A 23,007-nucleotide genomic window follows, 5' to 3' on the forward strand; every position below is an offset into this window, starting at 1 on the left:
GTGGCTGATTTCTCTATTGACTTCCTCACCTCGGCTGAACAGACAAAGTGGGGGGAGGAGGCTCTTAAGAGTACTTTGCTTTCTAATGTTAACGAAGAAATAAAGAAAGAACTGATGCTTCGTGAACTGCCTTCTTCCCTAGACGCGCTTATGACCCTGTGCGTCCGGTTGGATGATCGCGTGCATGCACACCGGAGCGCACACACACGGACTGGACAGGAATCACTGGAGTATCACGGGGCCTCTCCTGCCGGCTGCGGGCCGCGCGACTCCGACACCTGTAATGAGGAGGAGCCCATGCAGCTTGGACACTCGCGGCTGATGCCTGCAAGAGCGCCAGCGCCGTCTGGCCGCCGGTGAGTGCGTCTATTGCGGCCGTAAGGGTCACTCTGTCTCCTCGTGCCCGACGCTGGCAAAAGGGCGCGCTCACCAGTGATTGAGAGGGTGCTGGTGGGCGATCTGTCTAGTAAAAACCCTCTCCCCAGACTTCTCTTACCCGCCAAACATCGAGTGCAATCTGTTTTTCACTCGCTTTCAGTACTCATTGACTCTGGGGCTGAGCAGAACTTTATTGACACCTCGCTCGCCACCAAACTAAACATCGCTTTGGAACCCTTGTCACGCCCTCTCCGCGTGCACGCGCTCTCTGGTCACCGCCTGCCCGATATCACTCATGTCTCGGAATTCCTTTCGCTGTCTCTCTCGGGCAATCACACGGAGAGGATTTGTTTTTTTGCATTCACAGCTCCGCTCACCCCGCTGGTTCTCGGTCACCCCTGGCTTGTGCTCCATAACCCGCACATTGACTGGGAGAAAGGTGACATCCTAGGTTGGAGTGTGAATTGTCACGTCTTGCCTTCGGGCGGCCACGTCACCTGTTCCGCTTCTTCCCTCTGGTTCGCCGTCCGACCCCCCGGATCTTTCGGCGGTCCCGCGGGTCTATCATGACTTGCGAGGCGTGTTCTGCAAGGATCGGGTGCGGTCCCTTCCCCCCCACCGCCCATATGACTGCGCTATCGATCTCCTTCCGGGGGCTCCGTTGCCGTCTAGTCGCCTGTACAGCCTCTCCCAGCCGGAGCGGGTCGCTATGGAACGTTACATTTCTGAGTCGCTTGCTGCGGGCTTGATCCGTCCCTCCTCCTCCCCGGTTGCGGCTGGGTTCTTCTTCGTGGACAAGAAGGATGGTTCGTTGCGCCCGTGTATCGATTATCGGGGCCTTAATCTGATCACTGTCAAGAACAGGTATCCTTTGCCGCTGCTGTCCTCTGCTTTTGAGCTGCTCCAGGGCAACGCCTACCACCTGGTTCGCGTCAGGGAGGGGGATGAGTGGAAGATGGCCTTCAATACTCGCCAGGGGCACTTTGAGTACCTTGTTATGCCCTTCGGCCTCACCAACGCTCCCGTGGTTTTTCAAACCATGGTGAACGAGGTGCTTCGTGACTGTGTTAATCGCTGTGTCTTTGTGTACTTGGATGATATTCTCATCTTTTCTAAGACGCTCGCGGAACATCAGGTGCATGTGAGACAGGTCCTGCAACGCCTCCTGGAGAACCGGCTGTTTGTGAAGGGGGAGAAGTGTGAGTTCCACGTGCCTGCAGTAGCTTTCCTGGGCTATATAGTTGAGAGGGGAAATCTACGAACAGACCCTGGAAAGGTGCGTGCGGTGGTTGAATGGCCTGTCCCTCCTAATCGCCGCCAACTGCAACGTTTTCTGGGATTCGCTAATTTCTACAGGAGATTCATTCGCGATTTTAGTAGGATCTCCCTCCCTCTCACTAAACTCACCTCTCCGAAGGTTCGTTTTCAGTGGGATCCTGCCGCTCAGCGAGCCTTCGCCCAGCTCAAGGAGAGGTTTTCCTCGGCACCCATCCTCCGGCAACCGGACCTCACACGGCAGTTCGTGGTGGAAGTCGACGCTTCTGACTCCGGGGTGGGGGCGGTTCTCTCGCAACAAGAGGACGGTAAGCTTCACCCGTGTGCTTTCTTCTCTCGCCGTCTCTCGCCCGCAGAAAGCAATTACAACGTCGGGGATCGGGAACTCTTGGCCATAAAACTCGCCCTGGAGGAATGGAGACATTGGCTGGAGGGAGCTGCTCACCCGTTCATTGTTTGGACGGATCACAAGAACCTGGAGTACATCCGTTCAGCCAGACGTCTCAGTTCTCGGCAAGCCAGGTGGGCGTTGTTCTTTGCTCGCTTTGATTTCACCATCACCTACAGGCCAGGATCTCGCAACGTGAAGCCAGACGCCCTGTCCCGGCAGTTTTCCACCAAATTCAAATTCAAATTCAAATTTTATTTGTCACGTACACAGTCATACACAGTACGATATGTAGTGAAATGCTTGGACAACTGCTCGTGACCTAAAGAAAACAAAAAAAGGAAAAGGCTATGAATAAGATAGGAAATAAATATGAAAAATTAAAAAGGGTAAATTTAACTAGGAAGGAATAGAATATAAATTAAGGTTAAAAATGAAATAACTGTACAACACAAATTAGAATGAAGGGTAAATTTAACTGGGAAGAATAAGATAAAGATAAATATATAAATTAAAGTTGAAAATAAAATAACTGTACAACAAAATACACAATACACAATATAGAACTATATAAGAATGTATGAAGAAATCTAAATATAAATAAATATATACACAATAACAGCAGCTGTACAAGTATTAACCGGAAATGAAGAATATAGTGACCAGTGTTGTGCAAAACCAAAGTCCAGAAAGTCCAGTGTGTGTGTAAGAACTGTATGTGTGGGTCAGTACTGTGTGGTGGTGTGATTGAGAGACCGTATCGCCTGCGGGAAGAAGCTCCTCCTCAGTCTCTCTGTGTTGGTCTTCAGGGAGCGGAATCGCTTTCCTGACCTCAACAGAGAGAACAGTCTGTTGTTGGGATGGCTGAGGTCCTTCACGATCTTCCTGGCCTTGGTCCAGCACCGCCTGCTGCAGATTGAGTGCAGGTCAGGGAGCTCGGAGCGGATGGTGCACTCAGCTGACCGCACAACCCTCTGTAGAGCTCGTCTGTCCTGCATGGTGCTGTTCCCGAACCAGGTTAAGATGTTTCCCGTCAGGATGCTCTCTATGGTGCACGAGTAAAAGTTCCTGAGCACCTTGGAGGGCAGTTGGAAGTCTCTCAAGCGTCTGAGGTGGTAGAGACGCTGACGGGCCTTTTTCACCACGGTGTTGATGTGACAGGACCATGACAGGTCCTGCGTGATGTGAACTCCGAGGTATTTGAAGCTGTCCACTCTCTCCACTGGGCACTCGTTGATGACGGGGGTCTGGTAGTTCCTCTCCTGCTCAATGCTGAAGTCCACTATCAGCTCCTTTGTCTTACTGACGTTTAGAAGGAGGTTGTTCCTCTGGCACCAGTTCTCCAGATTCCTAATCTCCTTCAGGTAGGCCGTCTCGTTGTTATCAGAGATCAGGCCCACCACGATGGTGTCGTCAGCAAACTTGATGATGGTGGTGGAGCTGGTAGTGGCCACACAGTCATATGTGTACAAAGAGTACAGCAGGGGGCTCAGAACACACCCCTGGGGGGCTCCAGTGCTGAGAGTGGTGGAGGCAGAGACATGTCCGCCCATCATTACTGCCTGTGGTCTGCCAGTTAGGAAGTTGGAGATCCACTGACACATAGATGAGCTGAGTCCCAGATGCTCCAGCTTGGTGGTGAGTGTGGAGGGAATTATGGTGTTAAATGCAGAGCTGTAGTCTATGAAGAGCATTTTAACATAATTCCCCCTTCTAGTGTCCAAGTGAGTGAGTGATGTGTGGAGGAGATGAGAGATGGCATCGTCTGTGGAACGATTTGGACGGTAAGCGAACTGTAGTGGGTCCAGTGTGTCTGGTAGTGAAGAAATGATGAAGTCTTTGACCAGGCGTTCAAAGCACTTCATCACTACTGAGGTGAGGGCTACAGGGCGATAGTCATTGAGAGAAGCAGGGTGGGGTTTCTTCGGGACAGGAACAATGATGGACTCTTTGAAGCATGTGGGGATCACCGACTGAGATAAAGAGATGTTGAATATCTCAGTGAACACAGGAGCTAGCTGGTATGCGCAGTCTCTTAGGATACGACCTGGGATGCCGTCTGGTCCTGCTGCTTTCCTGGTGTTCACTCTCTTGAAGGCTCTCCTTGCTTCATGCTCGGAGATGACGAGCACGTTTCCGGTGCTGGCAGTATCTTCCTGTCTGCAGCCGTTAGTGCCGCTAACACTAGCATTGTTGGAGACCTTAGCTGCAGCCTCGAAGCGAGCATAGAAAGTGTTCAGCTCGTCTGCCAGAGTCACGGCCGCGTTCGTCATACCGGTTGTTGGTGCTTTATAGTCCGTTATTGTCCTTAGTCCCCGCCACAGGCTCCTAGAGTCACTCTGTTGGAGTTGTGACTCTAGTTTCCTCCCGTAGCGCTGCTTCGCCTCTTTCACCGCCCTCCGCACGTTATATGACGCGGCTTTGTACGGGTCCATGTCCCCCGTCATGAGTCCCGTGTTGTAGGCAGCGGTGCGGGATCTCAGAGCGTCGCGGATGGTTTTATCCACCCACGGCTTCTGGTTGGGAAACGTTTTGATAGTCTTTGTCTCCACGGTATCATCCGCTAGTTTCCCGATGAATCCCACAACCACTTCCGTAAACACGTTGACGTCATCGTCGGAGCTGTTTCTGAACATGCCCCAGTCTGCGTCATCGAGTGCGTCCTGTAACGCGGCCACCGATTGATCCGTCCAGCGCGCGACCTTCCTCTGAACCGGAACTTCCTGTTTCAGCCTTTGTTTGTATTTTGGCATGAGGAAGATGGCGGCGTGATCAGATTTGCCAAACGGGGGGCGGGATTGTGCCTTGTAGCCGTCCTGTAGTGTAGCAGTGGTCCAGTGTCCTTTCACCCCTGGTGGGGCAGGTGATGTGTTGATAAAAGTTCGGCACTGCGCGTTTGAGGTTGGCGCTATTAAAGTCCCCCGTCACAATAAGCGCAGCATCCCGGTGTTGTGTCTGGTGCTGTGTGAGTGCCTCATGCAGCTCGCATAAGGCGGTGACCGTGTCCGCTTGTGGTGGAATATAAACGGCACTTACAATGACCGATGTAAATTCCCGAGGTAGATAAAAAGGACGACACATGATGGACAGTAGTTCCAGATTTGGTGTGCAGGAGCGTGTGAGAGGAACAACGTTCGCACTGTTGCACCAGTTGTTGTTCACCATTAAACACACGCCGCCTCCCCTTGACTTCCCCGAGTCCCGTGTCCTGTCCATGCGGTGAACCGAGAAGAACTCGGCCGGCTGGATGGCGTGGTCCGGCACCGCTGGGTTCAGCCATGTCTCGGTGAAGCAGAGGAGATTGCAGTCCCGAATGTCTCTCTGGAACTTTATCCTGGCCCTGAGGTCGTCAAGCTTGTTCTCCAGTGACTGGACGTTGGCGAGCAGGATGCTAGGCAGAGGTGTGCGGTGTGCACGAGCTCTCAGCCTGTTCCTGACGCCGGCTCGCTTCCCTCTAGGCCGCCGCCGCTTCCCTTTGTTCTCCCTCGAGATCTCACTCGGCCAGCTCGGATCCGGAGTTAAAAACTTCGAATTGTGAGTACATTGTAAACCAATAGAAACAAGAGTGTCACTGTCATACCTAATGTACCCAATGGTGATGATTTTGCCGATTTAGAAACGCTGAAAACCAACTTAAAAAACAAAGACAAAGAAAAAGTGGTCGGAGCAGTCGTGACGGCAGCCGACCTCACCGGCGCCATCTTAAATGAGGAGGAGGAGTCGGACCCTGAACCCGTTCTGCCAGCGGCCTGGGTGGTTGGAGTCGTTTCCTGGGAGATTGAATCCCTCATTCAGGAGGCACAAGAGACTGAACCGGATCCTGGTACCGGCCCGACTGGCCGCCTCTTCGTCCCCCTCGGCGGTCCGCTCCCAGGTACTCCAGTGGGCTCACACTGCCCGTTTCTCATGTCACCCCGGGGTCCTCCTCACCCTGTCCTTCCTTCGACGCTACTTCTGGTGGCCCACCATGGCGAGGGACACCAGGGAGTTTGTGTCCGCCTGTCCGACCTGCGCCCAGAACAAGCGGTCAAACCAACCGCCGTTGGGCCGTCTCCTACCTCTCCCTACGCCGGCCCGACCATGGTCACACATCGCTCTGGACTTCATCACTGGACTGCCTCCCTCTGCAGGTTACACCGCTATACTAACTATCATCGACCGTTTCTCTAAGGCCGCACACTGTCGCCCTTCCTAAACTCCCTACTGCTCTGGAGACGGCTCGGCTCCTCACCTCACATGTGTTCAGGCTCCACGGGATCCCCGAGGACATCGTCTCAGACAGAGGACCACAATTCACTTCCCGAGTATAGAAGGAATTTTGCACCGCGCTGGGAGCCAAGGTCAGCCTCTCTTCCGGTTTCCACCTGCAGAGCAACGGACAGTCCGAACGGGCTAACCAGGAGTTGGAAGCTGCCCTCCGGTGTGTTGCCTCCCACAATCAATCAACTTGGAGTGAACAGCTGCCATGGATCGAATACGCCCACAACAGCCACCGCCGCCACGGGCAGGTCACCCTTTGAGGCATCCCTGGGCTACCAACCACCCCTGCTCCCAGCTGTCGAAGGTGAGCACTCTGTCCCCTCTGTTCAGGCTCACCTCCGCAGGTGCCGCTGGGCCTGGCATGCTACTCGGGCCGCTCTACTCCGCACTAAGGAGCGCAACAAAGCCCTCGCTGACCGTCACCGGACACGGCCCCTGAATACTCCGTCGGTCAACAGGTATGGCTGTCTACCCGTTTTGTGCCGTTACGGACCGAGTCTAAGAAGCTGTCACCTCATTGGCCCCTTTCCCATAGACTCCATTGTCAACCCTGTGTCCGTTCGCCTCAAGCTGCCATGTACCATGCGGATTCACAATGTTTTCCATGTGTCCCAGGTCAAGCCTGTGCTCTCCAGCCCGCTGTGTCCTCCCGCCAGGGCCCCGCCGCCCCCCCGGCTTGTGGGTGGTCAGCTGGTCTACGACATCTCCCGCATCATGGACTCCCGGCGCCGGGGCAGGGGTTTTCAGTACCTGGTGGATTGGGAGGGCTACGGGCTAGAGGAACGTTCCTGGGTGCCTCCGGCGGTTATTCTGGACAAGAATATGCTTCGGGACTTCCATCGCAGGCATCCAGGTAAGCCCGGTGGGTCGCCGGGAGGCTCCCGTTGAGGGGGGGGGGGGGGGGGGGGGTACTGTCATGGTCCCTGTGCCTGCCCAGCCGGCCTCACAAGGCTACACTTGTGTTTTTGCTTTCTCTCTCTCTCCCCTGCCTCTCTGCCTGGGCGGAGCTCACAGCTGGCTCCCGCCCTTGGCTCACACAGCTGTTGGCGATCAGCTGATTACCCATCTACTATTTGAGGCTGGGTCACAGATCCTCTCATCGCTGGATGATTGAGCTACTGACGTTAGTCTTTCTTTTGGTCTTATACCTTTACGCCCTACCTTCGTGATTTGTGAGTGATTTCTCCCTTCCCTGTTCCAGTTTATCTTCCCGGACCTGTGACCTCCCCGTGGTACGGACGTGTGTGAGTCGGCTGTGAGGACGTGAGCGAGCGTGAGAGAGAGAGAGAGCCTTCCCCTAATCCCCTGGAACCCTGGACTTTCCCCTTCACTGTATATAGTATTGCACTGGTGTGTAAATAAATCGTGTTCTGAGACGTCAACCTGCTCTGCGCTTGAGTCCCTGCTTTCAGTTTGTGACATGAGTAGTCTATTAAATTAAGTAATCTACGTGTATTTGTTGATGAGTGCCTACCTTTTATCAAACCAGTTTGGTCAGGATGAATTAAAAGGGGCGTTATTTTCTCTAATCTTTTTGAGAGAGCTTTGCAGATTATTTTAAGGTCTACATTAATAAGGTACGGTGGCTGGGAAGTGCAAATCGCAACAAATTAAAAAACCGCAACAAATTTAAAAAAACCCACAACAAATTACAAAAACCCCACAACAAAATACAAAAACCCCACAACAAATTACAAAAACCCCACAACAAATTACAGAAAAAACCACAACAAAATACAAAAACCCCACAACAAATTACAAAAACCCCACAACAAATTACAAAAACCCCACAACAAAACACAAAAACCCCACAACAAATTACAAAAACCCCACAACAAAACACAAAAACCCCACAACAAATTACAAAACCCCCACAACAAATTACAAAAACCCCATAACAAAATAAAAAGACTAAAGACTAAAGACTAAAGAAGACTAATCCACTGTGGACTGTGGTTGGGAGGCCTGTGCTGTCTGAGCATGATGCTGGATACTGGTTAACTTGCACCTGTGTGTATCTAGGACAGCTTTTATTGTGGCGGTGCCTCCTGTCAGAGTGGTACAGCTTCCTGTTGAGAGTCTCCTGAGAGGAGGGTGAGGTCGGAGGCAGTGAGGAGCTCTGTAACGGGACTGTGAGGATGAAAATGAGGCTGCTGTCTGTGATCCTGCTGCACAGTAAGAAGAATTTCTCACCTCTGATCCAACACACACTCTGAAGGAGCTGCTTTTTCAGTGTGTGTGTCTCCTTTACACACAGAGATGTTTGCAGGGTGTCAGGATGTGTGTTCAGCCTTTCTTTGCTTGAACTTTTTGAAAGTTTCTAAAATAACGCAGGTGTGGTGGACAGGGGGGTTGTTCCTCTGGGTTTCTAACCTGGATGAGAGTGTGTGTTAATAACTCTAAACTCTGTTAGAGAGTCTGCAAACTTTGAGCTCATCCACATGTAAATGCTCATTTAGAGCAGTGAGCACAGAGTTTGGAAAAACTTCTTAAAGAGAGAAGGTTGTCATGAACTCTGCTTTTTTATAAAGTCTTTATGCATCAGAGCTGTGTGCCTTTATTTGGCTACATGTGCTTTGTTACCGTTTGCAGGCTTTATTGATCAGCACCTTCCTGTGACGGTGCTGGAGATCGATTTTGTGCATTTTATGTAAAAAGACTCTGTTTTTTTTTGTTTTTCAAAAGGGAAAGTCTGCACGTTCATGTGGACACAAGCCTGTTCATGATACGAGTCAGGGTGATGTGGGGGTGGGATTGAGAGTTTCTAATGAAAAGGACACAGAAAGAGAAAGTGAAGGATGAGACCGTTACACTGATAATCCAGACGACTCTCCACTAGTCTGTACTTGTCAAAACTGGCATCTTACACCATGAAACTGTTCTTACACTGTTGTTTTATAACCCGTTCAAAACACTGACATGAGTCCACTATCAGATAAGATTATTAGTAACCTTCACTGTTTCTGTGCTGTGATGAGCTCTGAAACCTGACTGAAACTCTTCCAATAAGCCATTCCTCTGCAGATGATCTGTTAGCTGTTTGACAACTACTCTTTGACATGAAAGGACGGTTGGATACTGGCGTATAATTGGCTAAGACTGCTGGGTCTAGATTCCTTGTCGTGGTTCTGTTTTTTGTTTTTTAATTGATGGTTCTTAGTTATTTTTGCAACTCTGTGATTTCCTAGCCTTTAGGTTTTTTCTCCTTGCCTCCCTTGTGTTGCTTGTGTAGTCCCATTATGATACTTAATTCTACCAAATCAATGTTTATCCTTAGCCAGCAGTGTCAGGGATCCCTCAATGCTGCCTCGGGTCCACTATTCCTCAATCTGTAATGATAGAGCTATCCTCTGAAAGCTCTGTGCAGTGACCACCCCCCACTTCCGCACTTCTATCCGCTGTATCACCAATAATGATTCAAATTATAAAGTAAAGGAGTTATTAACAGCTTTTTCAAATTTTATATATATATATTTCCTCGACATCATTATCATGTTAGCCAAGAGGAATCTAATCTGTCACTATGCCTTTTCACTGAGAGATGAGGAGTTTCATGATGGCGCTGTCTGTGATGACAGGAGAGGAATGATTTATAATGGTCTGTTTTACGTCTCATGTCTTATCAGACTTAGTTTAAAGCACTGCTTGCCTTACTTGTCCAGACAGAGCCCCAAACTTTGTACGCCATGGTACATCGCTACCACTCCATACAAACACCAGGTATTTTCTTACCTGTGTTAGAAAATACTCCAGTAAAAGATGAAGCACTGAAGAAACTTCTTTACTCAATAAAAGTTAAAAAGTACAGGCTGTGAAGTTGTTAAGGAATATATTCTAAAACACTTCTTCAGCAAAGACTTAGAGAAGAGAAACACACAGAACTTCTTGCTAGCAAGGGCAGCCTCCAGACTGAGACTCGTGCTGAGAAACTGCCCCGGTCTTTATTTATACTTCAGTGTGCGTGTGTGTGTGTGTGTGTGTGTGTGTGTGTGGTGTCCTGCTGATCAAAGGGTCATATAACATGAAAGCACAAAAGGTACATCCTTGGTCATCTATATGTAAAGAAGCACTTAAACTAAAACTGACATAGCTACGTTAATCCTGCCGTAAAACAATAAGACAAGGTACGACCTCTCTCATGCTCCTGGGATGTGGGTGTGAACACCTTAGAATGTTACAGACCTCCTAGGATGAGACATTCTTTCAATATGCCACCAACTATATACTTCTACACACAAATAACTACATGCAGTATTCTACCATATGCAAACTTATATCACTAAAAGATTATACTGATTACTAAGTACAATTTTCCATTGACATTCCCTCCTGTTGTCAGTAAAAACTTTAAGTGAGATATCAGTTTGTAACATCTTGTTGTACATTTTCTGTCACATCATCATTAATTACACAAAGTCTTCATGTTCCAACAGGTTGGGGTCATTATCATCATCACTTGTCATGGCTATGTATGCAGCAACAGTAGAAAATATTATGCGGTTAATCATGAGTTTTAGGCATGGCAATATACACGTTACAAAGACACAAAATAAAAGTAAAAATATCCCAACTCCGATGAGTAGTCTTTTTAGCACCTGTAACCAGGAGCCAGTGTAGAGCCAAGAAAGCCAGTCACTTGTATCACTTACATAGTCCTGATTTTGAGCCTGCTGGATCTGTCTCAAAGCATTCAGGGTATCAGTCATGTTTAATGAGTGTACATCGTCCAGTATGTAAATGCCGCATGTTTTATTGAAGAGGATGCAAAATCCCTCTCTCTCTGCTAATATCATAGAGTAGTTCTTCCCTGGGAGTTGGTCCAGGAACACATATAGTGTGGGGTATGTTGCCGTGCTGGGTAGATGGGAACAGACATAATAGTCTGTATTTGCCGATTCTGCTTTTGTTCTGTCGTGGATATAACGGTACCAGGCATTGTTCATCCGCGGAGGGATGTGGTCTTGCGTCATGTCTCTTAGGTGAGAGTTGTCATGTGTCCATCTTTTCTGCCTGCCTCCTGGTTCAGCTGTTTCCGGCACCAGCTGGGGTCCTGTAAAAGTGAGCGTCGTAGTAAAGGTAACCAAGAGGGTCCACCTTCCCATGGTTGCACACAGGTCCGTCACGCCTCGCACTTGGTTGCCCTAGAGTTGATCAGAGGCTGGAGGTTGAAGTGCGAGCTTACCCTACGGGGGCTCAATCAGCACTCCCCCCTCACCACTGAAACAACCAAGTGTGAGATTTCTCTATTGTGCTGTCTTGGGGGTGCTGGGGTTTCCTGGGACCTCAACCTTTTTGCAGTGGCTCTGATAAATCCAGGAGGGTCTCTCTGCTATTTTGCAGGCAGTTGAAATGGTCAGAAGCACTTGAATTGGCCTCTATCAACCCCCATCACCTCACTTCAGGCCTTCATCCTGCAGTAGGAATACTTATGACTCCTCCATTGTCCAACCTCTGCAGAAAAACCCCTCTGTGGAAAAAGGTGCTGGGTCCAGTTATCTTACTGCTGTTATGATCCCAGCAGTCTTCAGCGTGCCATCGTATGCACAGTATAGTGGCACAGCATTAGGTGATGGTCATAGGAAACTGCTGTCATCACCACCATAGCTTCTGGTTCCTGTGCTTTCACAGAATCATGATGCCATCCTTAGATTCCCTCTGCGCTGTCGATGGAGCTTGGCACGCTCCCCTCATCCTTCAGGTGCCCGTCCGTCGTCCACAATCTCCTCTGTTGGCCTCTGGAAATCCCCCTTGGCACAGCTCTCATTCCAACGCAGTTTCATGGTCCTTGCTGTGGCTCCAAAGTCTGATCTCATGATGGGCCCCAACCAGCTCGACCTTTGACCTCAACCACTGCCTGGGCTGTCAGCTATGCCTGGAATGTTTCTCGCTTCTCACTGGGCCTCTGAAGATTTCTCAGGAGATCCCTTTCAGCAGACTGCTGTACCTGTATTTCCTTGCTAGGAGGAAAAACTTCTATTTGGAGAGCATGTCAACAATCATCAAACCACATTCTTTAGTTCAGTGAACTTCACTTATAGGCCATCAAAGCCTCATCTGAACATGGATGCACCACTTGCATAGGTTTAATACCCGTTGAATGAACTGTTAATCACACAAATCGCTGCAAAAATCATATAGAATAGAATAGAATTCAACTTTATTGTCATTGCACATGCACAGGTACAGGGCAACGAAATGCAGTTTGCATCCATCCAGAAGTGCTTTAGTGATATAGATATATTACAATATATATTAGCAATAGTATAGATATGTAAGTATATTACAGAAATGGGTCTATTATGGTATGTTATAATGTACACGGTATGAAGTATGTTGTGAATATTCTATAACTATAAGTATGTACAGGCTGTAGTGAGTACAAGCTATGTACAGGATATGAACATGATATAAATATGAAAAACTATACAGAATATGAAATAAATAACTTTACAGAAATCTGAGATATAGAGCTATACAGAAATGTGAACTATGCAAGTTGTAAACAGTTGTAGAATTAAAGATTATCGAATGTACAGAATGATTATTTACACAGAGCTATACAGTAGTGCAGTTAAGATAAGTGAGGGTGTAGATAGTTTCTACAGAGGCTATATAAAGTGCTAGTGGTTGTGAGTGGTGGTTCAGTCCATGTTATTATTGTGTTTGAGGGTACAGTTGTCCATTGTGGGTGTGTGTATGTTCAGTCCATGAGTTTAACGTGGGTCAGATGTCAGGAGGCAGAGTTCAGGAGTCTGACAGCTGTGGGGAAGAAGCTGTTCCGGTACCTGGTGGTCTTAGTCCGGGGGCTCCTGTAGCGCCTCCCAGAGGGCAGGAGGGTGAAGAGTCCATGTGATGGGTGACTGGGGTCTTTGATGATTTTCCCAGCCCTTTTCAGACACCGCTTCCTGTAGATGTCCTTTATGGCAGGAAGTGGTGCTCCGGCGATGCACTGGGCAGTTTTCACGACCCTCTGCAACGCCTTCCGGTCCGAGGCAGAGCAGTTCCCGTACCAGACTGTTATACAGTTGGTCAGGATGCTCTCGATGGTGCAACGATAGAAGTTCACCAGGATGTCTGAGGACAGGTGGTTCTTCCTCAGAGTCCTCAAGAAGAAGAGGCGCTGGTGAGCCTTCTTGACCAGCTTGAAGTACTGTGACTTATTGCCCCGCCCACTTTTACCACTTAAGCACAGCAACAAAGTATCTGTACTTTGGTAATGCCCACCTCTTTTGATAAACCATGCAGGGTTTATGCAATTTTTTTTTGCACACCCTATAAGAGGATGAAGCTCGTACACCAGGGGTGTCAAACTCCAGGCCACAAGAGCCGGTGTCCTGCAGGTTTTATATCTCACCCTGGGTCAACACACCTGACTCCAATGATTATTTTATTACCAGGCCTCTGGAGAACTTCAAGACATGTCGAGGATGTTTTAGCTATTTAAATCAGCTGTGTTAGATCAAGGACACATGTTATCTGACAGTATGTTTGCACTGAAGCACCGCAGCAATTTCCTAATGTTGTAAACCTGCTCAACATTTGGCAGTAAAACCCTTTCTGATTCTGATTCTGATTCTGAAACCTGCAGAACACAAGGCTTGGAGTTCCCCACCCCTGTAGTATACAGTCACACTTTCACTGACCCTCAGTGACCTCTGACCTTCAGTGACCGCTGTCCTCCTGTTGCAGGTGTGTGTGTGCTGCATCTCTCTGCACTGACTGTTTCTGCAGGTGAGTTGATGGAAGTGAAAACCATCAGTGAGACTCCAACAAGAACACAAATACATTTAGTCTGTCTGTGTATCTGTCTGCCCTTCAGTCTCTCTGAGTGTAACTCCAGATTACAAGCAGTTCTTCAATGGTGCTGCTCTAGCGATTCTGTCTTGTGATGATGATGATGAACAAAGAGTTGATGGATGGACAGTGAAGAGGACCAGAGGAGGAATCACTGAGAGATGTGGAGCAGCTGAAGGCCTTGTTCTTAAAAATTCTCTGTGTCAACTCAAGTTGCGTAACCCCTCTGATGGAGCTTACTTCTGTGAAAGCTCATCTGGGCATCAGCGTAGTGATGAAGTCAACATCATTGTTTCAGGTACAGATGTTCCAGCTGTGTCTGTATGACTCTGTGTGTTGGTGGAAGTCTGTCTCTGTATCACTCTGTTTGTGTCTCTGTTGGTCAGCTGGTTCTCTGATCCTGAAGGCCCCTTCATCTCCTGTGTGGACAGGAAGTAATGTGACTCTGCTCTGTCAAAGCAGAGACGGTGAACCGGTGAAGTCTTATTTCTATAAAGATGGGGACATGATTGGATCTGATCCTAAAGAAAATTTGACTCTCACTAATGTTCAGAAGTCTGATGAAGGTCTCTACTCGTGCTCCACTGAGGATCATCCACATACTCATGAAAGCAGGCTGACAGTCAGAGGTCAGTGCAATGATCTTTCTTATTCAACCTCTTTTCCTGGACTTTAGTAGAAATGTCATAGAGATCAATGAAAGGTGGTAGGTTATATCTTACTTTATCGATACATGTTCTCTTAATGTATTCAGGTCACATAAACAGAGCAGCCAGAGAAAATTATCCCATCATTACAAAGGTTGGAATATTAAAGAAGGAACAAAGAAGTCCATCTTCACTGTGGTGGCACAAAACCTCTATTTGACTTTAAAACTCTGCTGGATTTACTAAAGAGACTCAGTGTCAGGTTGTGACTGACAGATGTGAACATTAGTTTCTTTTCAGGCCCATGTTTCTCTTTCAAGAGGAGAATATTTAATATAAATATAAATGTGAGTCACTAAGGTTTAACCACAGAGAAAAGCACATCTCATTGCTGCTGTGAAAGATGCAGGGAGTCTGTTTGGAATGAGACCATCTCCTCTGCTGATCGGGCCCACCACAGTTGACACACCTGTCCATTGGTATTGTAGGCAGGCTTGCAGTCATGTGTGTGAGGACAGTATAGGAGAGGACTCAGGATAGGCAGAATCACTCGTTCCAATCGTCTGCAGTTGATCCTGATCTAACTCGTTTATTCTATAATGCTGATTTCTGTCTGCGGTCTTGAGATGAATATGAGAGAAGAAGATGGGTACGCCCAGACCATCACTGCACTCCTCTCCATCCTGTGCCTGATAAAGTCCATAAATAAAGACTTTCATGACAGACAGTCTCAGTGTATCCTCTTCTACAGGAGGCGACACAGGAAAAACCTGAAGCTCATTTCTTTAGTATTTCAAGAATTCAGACAGCTCTGTCTATCAGTGAGGAAGCTTCCACAGACTACTGGAACTGATGAACTGACCAGATAATAAACTGACTGAACCATCTTTGTCATTGTTCCGGCAGATCCTCCTACTGTAAAACCTACCACTACTACTACTACTACTACCACTACTACTACTACTACTACTACTACTACTACAACAACCACAACCACTCGTCGTCGCTCTTCTGGCCCTCCTCTCACAGCCTCCATCATGTCAGGTCTGGTTTCTGTGGTTCTCCTGGTTCTGGTTTGAGTTCTGCTCCTTTGGAGGAAGCTAAAAGGTAAGAAGTGTGTCAGCTGAGTCACAGAGCACATACATGTGTGTGTTAGGGAAGGTCAAAGGTCACCAGATCTGAGCTGAAATTGCTGATGTTTGTCTTTGAAGAGGAAAGTGAGGACGCACTCTGCCTTATGGAGGACCTTCATCCTACTGTCTCATCATTGCCCCCCCCCCGAAGCTCCAGTAACCAGTATAAAAGGGGGTGTGTCTTCAGAGTGTCAGCTTTGCTGTTGTATCTTTACTGCTGGGCCTGGGATTTTACATGTTTTGTCTTATTATGCAGCACTTTGTGGTTGTTTTTAAAAGTGCTTTTAACCCTTCAAGACCTACCATTGAACCAATTCTGCCAGAGCTTTTCTTTATATTTTTACATGCTGCCATTTTGGGGAGCATTTCAAGTTACTGTACACCAATACAACCATTATAGCCCAGATTTTAATAACATGTATGCATTAAGTGCATAGTAATTACATAAATTGCAAAAAAAGTGCAACAAACTACAAAAAAACTGAAAATCGCTTTTTTTTGTTAACATATATTTCTAGTTAGCGAAATTTAAGATGCTTATTCCTCAAAACTGTAAATACAAAAAAGTTGCACAAAATAGTTTCCCATCACAGGAAATTTATTTTATTAAGTGTCTTCATAGTTTTATTTTTGAAATACGCCAATTTTTATATACTGCAGGAAAAACGAAAATAAGTATTATAATGCAGATTTGCAAAAAAATAGTTTATTTTGATGCATATGCTATTTCCAGCAGTACAATTTGAATTCTAAGCATCCCAGAAACGACACAGAAAGTCATAAAGTCAAACATAACTTTTAAAAACACCAGTATAGGCTTAGAAGGGCCTGATGGTAACAAACTACATTTCTGCGAAAATGACGTCACTTCTGGTTTCGGGCAGGTCACGGCGGATATGCGATAGTTCGCGCTGATGAACGTAGGAAGTGTTACGAACAGCTGATCGGATCGGCAAAGCATGTTTCTGGGATATTATGTTTTTGTTGCTGCAAGTGCTTTTTATGCAATTTTTGCAAAGCTATAGGACAAGCTGATGTAAGTACAACTCCTCCGGTTTCATATGCAAAAAAAAAAATTGCGCTATTTTACATGGTTGCAGTGCTACTGGGATTTAAAAATAGTTATGCAAAACGGAGCATGCCCACTCTGACTGGCTTTTTAAGGGTTAAGTAAAATATTTTTGGATGTTTAAAGGTTTTCCTGCAGCTCTGCAATGACTTGTATTTTCAGACATGACAGCTGTGACTGTGTGTGTATTACACAGGTTTTGCGCTGTAATAATGAACTATTAAAGTTTCTCACCACAAACACATTAATGTCTGAGTCTTTGTTCAAGATTGCTGGAGAGCAGCTGGTCTCCAAGCACAGCACCATGACAGGGTGGCAGTCAGTAGAAAATGTGGAGATCAGGGAAATATTTTACTGCTACTATTCATAACCATCATCATTACCATTACATTAATTATCATTTCATCAAAGCATTTATTCAGTAAATTACACATGTTCTTAGTTAAGATTATTACACCGATCACAGAGAGCTTCTGTCTAGTAAAAGGTTAGAAGCATCAACGGGCGGGGTGAGTCTGAGTGCGTTGGAGGTTGAGACACACACACAAACAGTAGTTAGACTCATATTTAGGTAAGAGTTCAAATAATAGTTTGCAAAAGCTTGTGACTGCAAAACTGTGTCTGCCTAAGGGACAGTTTGTTCCAGGAGATGAGCGAGAGTTAGAAGATTAATAGGAAGCACCTGGCCTCGAGACGGAGAAGATGTCCTTTTAAATGTGTCAAAAGTCATCAACAGAACATTTGCATATCCATGTATTGTATCTGCTTTGACGCATGAGGGGGCGTCATAAATAATACCCTGATGTTATAAAAACAACTGCTTGTGTATCATTGGGCGGAGATCGATGCTGTCGGTATGCAGTGTTCATCTCCCCACGCGTGTGTCCATTGTTTGACCGAAGCTCTTCTGGACCATAGTAGTTTTTGTGCTCACCCTCAATATTTGAACTCTATTAGAAACATTAGAAGACGTTTCTGATCATCAATGGGCTGATATGTGATTAAGACAGTTAAATGAATGTTATGCTATCACTGATAAGAATGAAATAAATCGTGATATACAGCAACAGATTGATTGCGATTTTGCATTCTGACCAGTTGAGGCCAATTTTAACCGCCCATTGAACCTCATCATTAAAAGGTAAAATGTTGCATCTTTTGGTCTGGTTTTAGTTTCTGGAGAGTGCTAACGTTCTTGATGTGTTGATGTTGGGCACTGAGGAGGACTGAATACGATAAAAAAAACAAAACACACATTGTAAATATGATACTCACTAAGATCATTTCTTTTAACCTTGACTGATCTTTTCAATTTAAAATGTCCTTAATTAACTAGTTTCAAATAGAAGCTCAAGTAACCACTATAAAAGCAGGGAGTGTGTATTTGGAGAGTTTGCTGTGCTACTTTCCTTTTTAAAAGTTTTCCTTCAGCTCTGCACTGACTTATTACCTGACATTACCAGAGTTGGGCAGTACTGCAATCCAGTAAAGTGTAAAGCAAGGGATTACTATGGCAAAAAAGTAATTAAATTACATACTGCTTGAAGGTATTCCACTGAGACCCATTGTTAGCAGCATGAACTCAGCCACTTACAACATTTCAAAACACCTTGCTACAACCAACTTCACCCCCGAACAGAATGGCACACTGTTAGACCTCTGCCTTACCTCCACAATATTTCAAATATAACGAGGTTTTCTACAGACACGAACATGGATGTGCCATAGGCTCCCTGGCGTCACCTACTGTAGCCAACCTTTACATGGAGGAAGTGGAAAGAAAGTCTCTTGGCTTTTTAAAAAGGAGAGTACCTAGCCACTGGTACAGATATGTAGATGACACCTGGGTCATAATTGTTGGAGTTGTCATTGTTGTCATTAAAACTGTAAATCTTCTCCCAAACTGCATGTTCGGATATTTTCTTCACGTGAGGAAACTTGTCTCCTGGGGTGACAAACAGAAGTCTTTATCACTGTAATAATAATAATGATAGATTGCATTTATAAAGCGCTTTTCTATACACTCAAAGCTTTTTCCAATTCCACTATTCATTCACTCTCACATTCACACACAATGACTACAAGAGAACACGTGACCATGGATGAACAGCTGTTCCTACCAAGGTCCATTCACACAGTATATCGCAACCAAGCCAGACAAATTTGGGATCAGGTTCTGGATGGCCACGAATTTGGAGACCAAATATGTCTGCAGTGCATTTCCTTACTTGGCAAATGACCCCAGTCGTCAGAAGGGAGAGAGGTAGGCAGAGAATGTGGTCATGAAACTGATGGAGCCATTTTTGGATGATGGGAGAAATGTCACAATGGACAATTTATTCACCTCACTGTCGCTCAGACTGCTGCAGAGCAAACATTACTGGGCACGGTGAATAAAGTCTGCTGTTCTGGGATTCCATCCTACCTGACAAACCATCCTACCCGTTGTTTCTGTGCATGCGCACAACACGAAATTAAGTGTTAAACCCTCCTACCTTTGTGAATGTGACCTACAAGCATACTTTCACAGCTAAAATTCAGTGGCAAATCATCCTACCTTTGCCACAACACCTAGAACAGCACAGTGGGGGGGACTGTGGAGAAGGAAAACGAACTCAACAACTTCTTCAACAGGTTTGACCAGCCCACAACCCCCCCACCCTCACCCTCACCTTTACTACAGAGTCCTCTCCCCACTCTCCTACCTCCCTCGCTTCCCCCCCTTCCTGACACCATGACACCCCCCTCCTCCAATCCCTCTCTCAGCAGCAAGACATCTTCTCCCCCTCCCCTCCTCCCAAACATCTCCCAATGTGACAGTGGATCAGGTCAGGAGACAACTGAGGAAGCTTCGCCCCAGAAAGGCAGCAGGCCCAGACAAGGTGTGTCCTAGGATGCTAAAGGCGTGTGCTGCTGAACTTGGGGAGCCGCTACAACGAGTCTTCAATCTCAGTCTGCAACTGGGGAGAGTGCCCGCCCTATGGAAGACATCCTGCATCGTCCCGGTCCCCAAAAGGAACCGGCCCAATGAGCTGAATGACTTCCGACCGGTGGCACTGACATCACATCTTATGAAGATTCTAGAGCGGCTCTTCCTCAACCTCCTCCGACCACAGGTACAACATGCCCAGGACCCACTACAGTTCGCCTACAAGGTGGGTGTCGGAGTGGAGGATGCCATCCTGTACCTCCTGCATAGAGCCCACTCACACCTGGATGGGGGAAAAGGCACGGTCAGGATCCTGTTTCTTGACTTTTCCAGTGCCTTTAATACCATCCGGCCCTGTATGCTTTAGGAAAAACTGAACAGGATGGAGGTGGACCCCCCCGACTACCTCACCGACAGGCCACAGTACGTCAGACTGAAGGACATCACGTCTGACACTGTGGTCAGCAGCACAGGAGCACCCACACAAACACGAGCAAATCTAAGATGCAACACTTTTTAAAAATTTCCACTTTTAAATTTTGGGACACAAAATAAGTAACGCGCTGCTCGCAACAAATCTCAGAGATCCATGTTCATTGATCAAAGGTAAGAAACCTAGTTTGAAATAAGAGTGAACCAACAGAATAAATTGTCAGGTGTATCTTTAAGGTAACAAGCATGTTGCGAGTTCATTTATGAAGCCTTCATCACTTGGTTAAAGATTGTTAGAGTTTATTCACTGTTGTAAAGGGTATAATTTACGTATATAATATACGTAAAGGTAAATTAAAGGGTATAATTTAATATGATAAATCATGAATGAACCTGCTCCTTAAAAAAGTGCGTGTTACACTGACATGTTTCCAGTGTTGGGTAAGTTACTTTAAATTAGTAACTTAGTTACATTACTAGTTACTTCTATCAAAAGTAACTCAGTTACTTCAAGTTACTCGTTACTTTCAAAGTAACTAGTTACTAGGGAAAGTAACTTTGGTTTTACTCAGAATTCTCTTGTTTATGTGTTGCTTCCGTAACTGGATACCCAGCAAGATTGCCAGTCTTCTTGCTTGCTTACTTGCCACAAGTGCACTGTGCCACCTACCAATAGAAAGGAAAAGATAATGTGCACATTTCCACGAGAGAAATCCCACGCCTGATTCTATCCTAGCCTGCTTTTTACATCCAACACAAAAACTGCAGTCGTGGTGCTTTCGATTGTACTCAGAACTCGGGAATTCTGCCTTCTGAATAGGAAGATGTAGGTAACACCAGACTGCAGATGAGCTGCATACAGAGCTGGACTGGGACAAAAAAATCGTCCCGGGCATTTTGACTAGAGACTGGCCCACCATTATAGGAAAAATCATAAAGCCTTTGAATGAAAATAAACACTGTTGTGACAGTGATGTACACTGTTCTGACGGTATATATGCATCAATCTATCAATTGTTTGTTGTAAGACTCAGATAATTATTTTTTTAAAAGTGAGACATTTTAAATGAGAATAAGAAAGTATGTCTTTGTGCCCCCCTCTCCCTGTTAATGCCCTACCTGGCCCTCTGGCAACACTTTGCTAGACCCGCCCCTGCACAGTTACCAGCTGTCAGCTGCTTAGAAAAGCATCCTGGTGTTATTTGTCTCTCAGAAACAGTTCATAACTTCAACTCATTCATGTCACCTAAAAGGTAAACCTGTTTCTCCATCACCTGTTCAGCTCTGATGATTCAGTAAGGACATCTCCTGGTTTCATCTTCATGTTTCCCTCTCACCAGATAACCAAACCGACATCATGACCAGCAGCTTTGCAGCTGTGGCTCCAGCAAACATCAGCTGATACTAGAAATTAATATTAAATAAATTCTAACATCAGCTGATCAAGCTTAAACGTGCTGCTGTTGTTTAGCGCGACATCCGCTGGTTTCCTCTTTCTGGCGCAAAGTGGGCGATAAACAAACAAGAGAGAAAAGCCGATCAGCTGATCATTGATCAGTTTCATGATTGAAGTAGCAACAGGAGAGGGAGGGGGGAGAGAATCAGAGAAGAGGCAGCTGTGCAGCGTAACGACAGAATAACTCCAGCTTTGTGTCTTTTTCATTCTAGCTGAAGTCCGGGACAAACTGTTCCTTTTCACCTCAATAAGAAATGCGTAATATTTTCTCTGAATACGAGACGATTCCGTTTTTTACGGGACGGTTGGCAACTCTAATAATTAACCTTATGAACAAAATAAAGTTCAACATCAGTAACATAGCACCACCCAGCTGTATAGAAACTCCATCATGCTAGCTAGCACGCAGTATGAAAAAGTCAGCACAACGAAAATAAACTCCACCTAAACTTGGTTCATATCTGACCCAGAGAGACTGCAGGTCATAACTTCTTACCTGAAGTTCAGTTCACCTGACACTCTCGGACCAGCGGCCGCTTCGGGTCTCTCCTCTTGCCTCCCCTTTCTCTCATCCACCTGCTGGCCTCCACCACTTGCTAATGTTACTGAATCTGTGGAAGCTCCGCGATGCCACCACACGAAGTAACGAATAACGACCCTATCTAAATCCCAGTAACGAGTAACGCGTTCCTGGTTTTGGCATAATAACTAGTTACTGTGCTCGTTACCACAATAATAACGTAGTTATTGTAACGCGTTACTTAATAACGCGTTAGTCCCAACACTTCATGTTTCACTGTTAAATAAACTTCGTAGGTTTCTGACTGCTCTGACACTTGCATTACTATAATGTGGTGTAATTAAATAACCTATAAATAGCTTGTTGTGAGCTGACATGCTTTTTTAAAATTCTGGATTGCTTTCATGTTGCAATGGTAGGTAATCTTATCGATGCAACAGTCTGTCTTGATATCTCACTAACATGAGCAATGCTAACTAGTGTATGAATAATCATAGAGATGTTGATAACTGCCTGCAGTTCTTCCCATATTGGAAAGAAATAGAAAAAACCTATAAAAGACTTGCATCAGATTTGACTTACTTCATATAGTGAATCATAAAAGGCTTATATGATTTAGTCATATACAGGGGGATCACACTCCTCAGCCTCCCTGGGAAAGTCTATGCCAGGGTGCTGGAAAGGAGAGTTCGTCCGCTAGTCAAACCTCGGATACAGGAAGAACAA

The 23,007-nt window shown here is 46.2% G+C and overlaps 1 protein-coding gene across 1 annotated transcript; it reads left to right on the plus strand.

Moving 5' to 3' along the window:
* Positions 1-8,402: 8,402 nt before the first annotated feature.
* LOC112435628 (uncharacterized) lies at positions 8,403-17,178 on the plus strand. Its single transcript, XM_076880898.1, has 6 exons — positions 8,403-8,476; positions 13,991-14,032; positions 14,121-14,393; positions 14,482-14,724; positions 15,649-15,849; positions 15,954-17,178. The coding sequence occupies exons 1-5, from the start codon at positions 8,440-8,442 to the stop codon at positions 15,819-15,821; spliced, it is 768 nt and encodes a 255-aa protein (XP_076737013.1). The 5' UTR covers positions 8,403-8,439; the 3' UTR covers positions 15,822-15,849; positions 15,954-17,178.
* The last annotated feature ends 5,829 nt before the right edge of the window (positions 17,179-23,007 follow it).

Source organism: Maylandia zebra, unplaced genomic scaffold (genome assembly GCF_041146795.1).
Source record: "Maylandia zebra isolate NMK-2024a unplaced genomic scaffold, Mzebra_GT3a scaffold01, whole genome shotgun sequence".
NCBI lineage: Eukaryota > Metazoa > Chordata > Actinopteri > Cichliformes > Cichlidae > Maylandia > Maylandia zebra.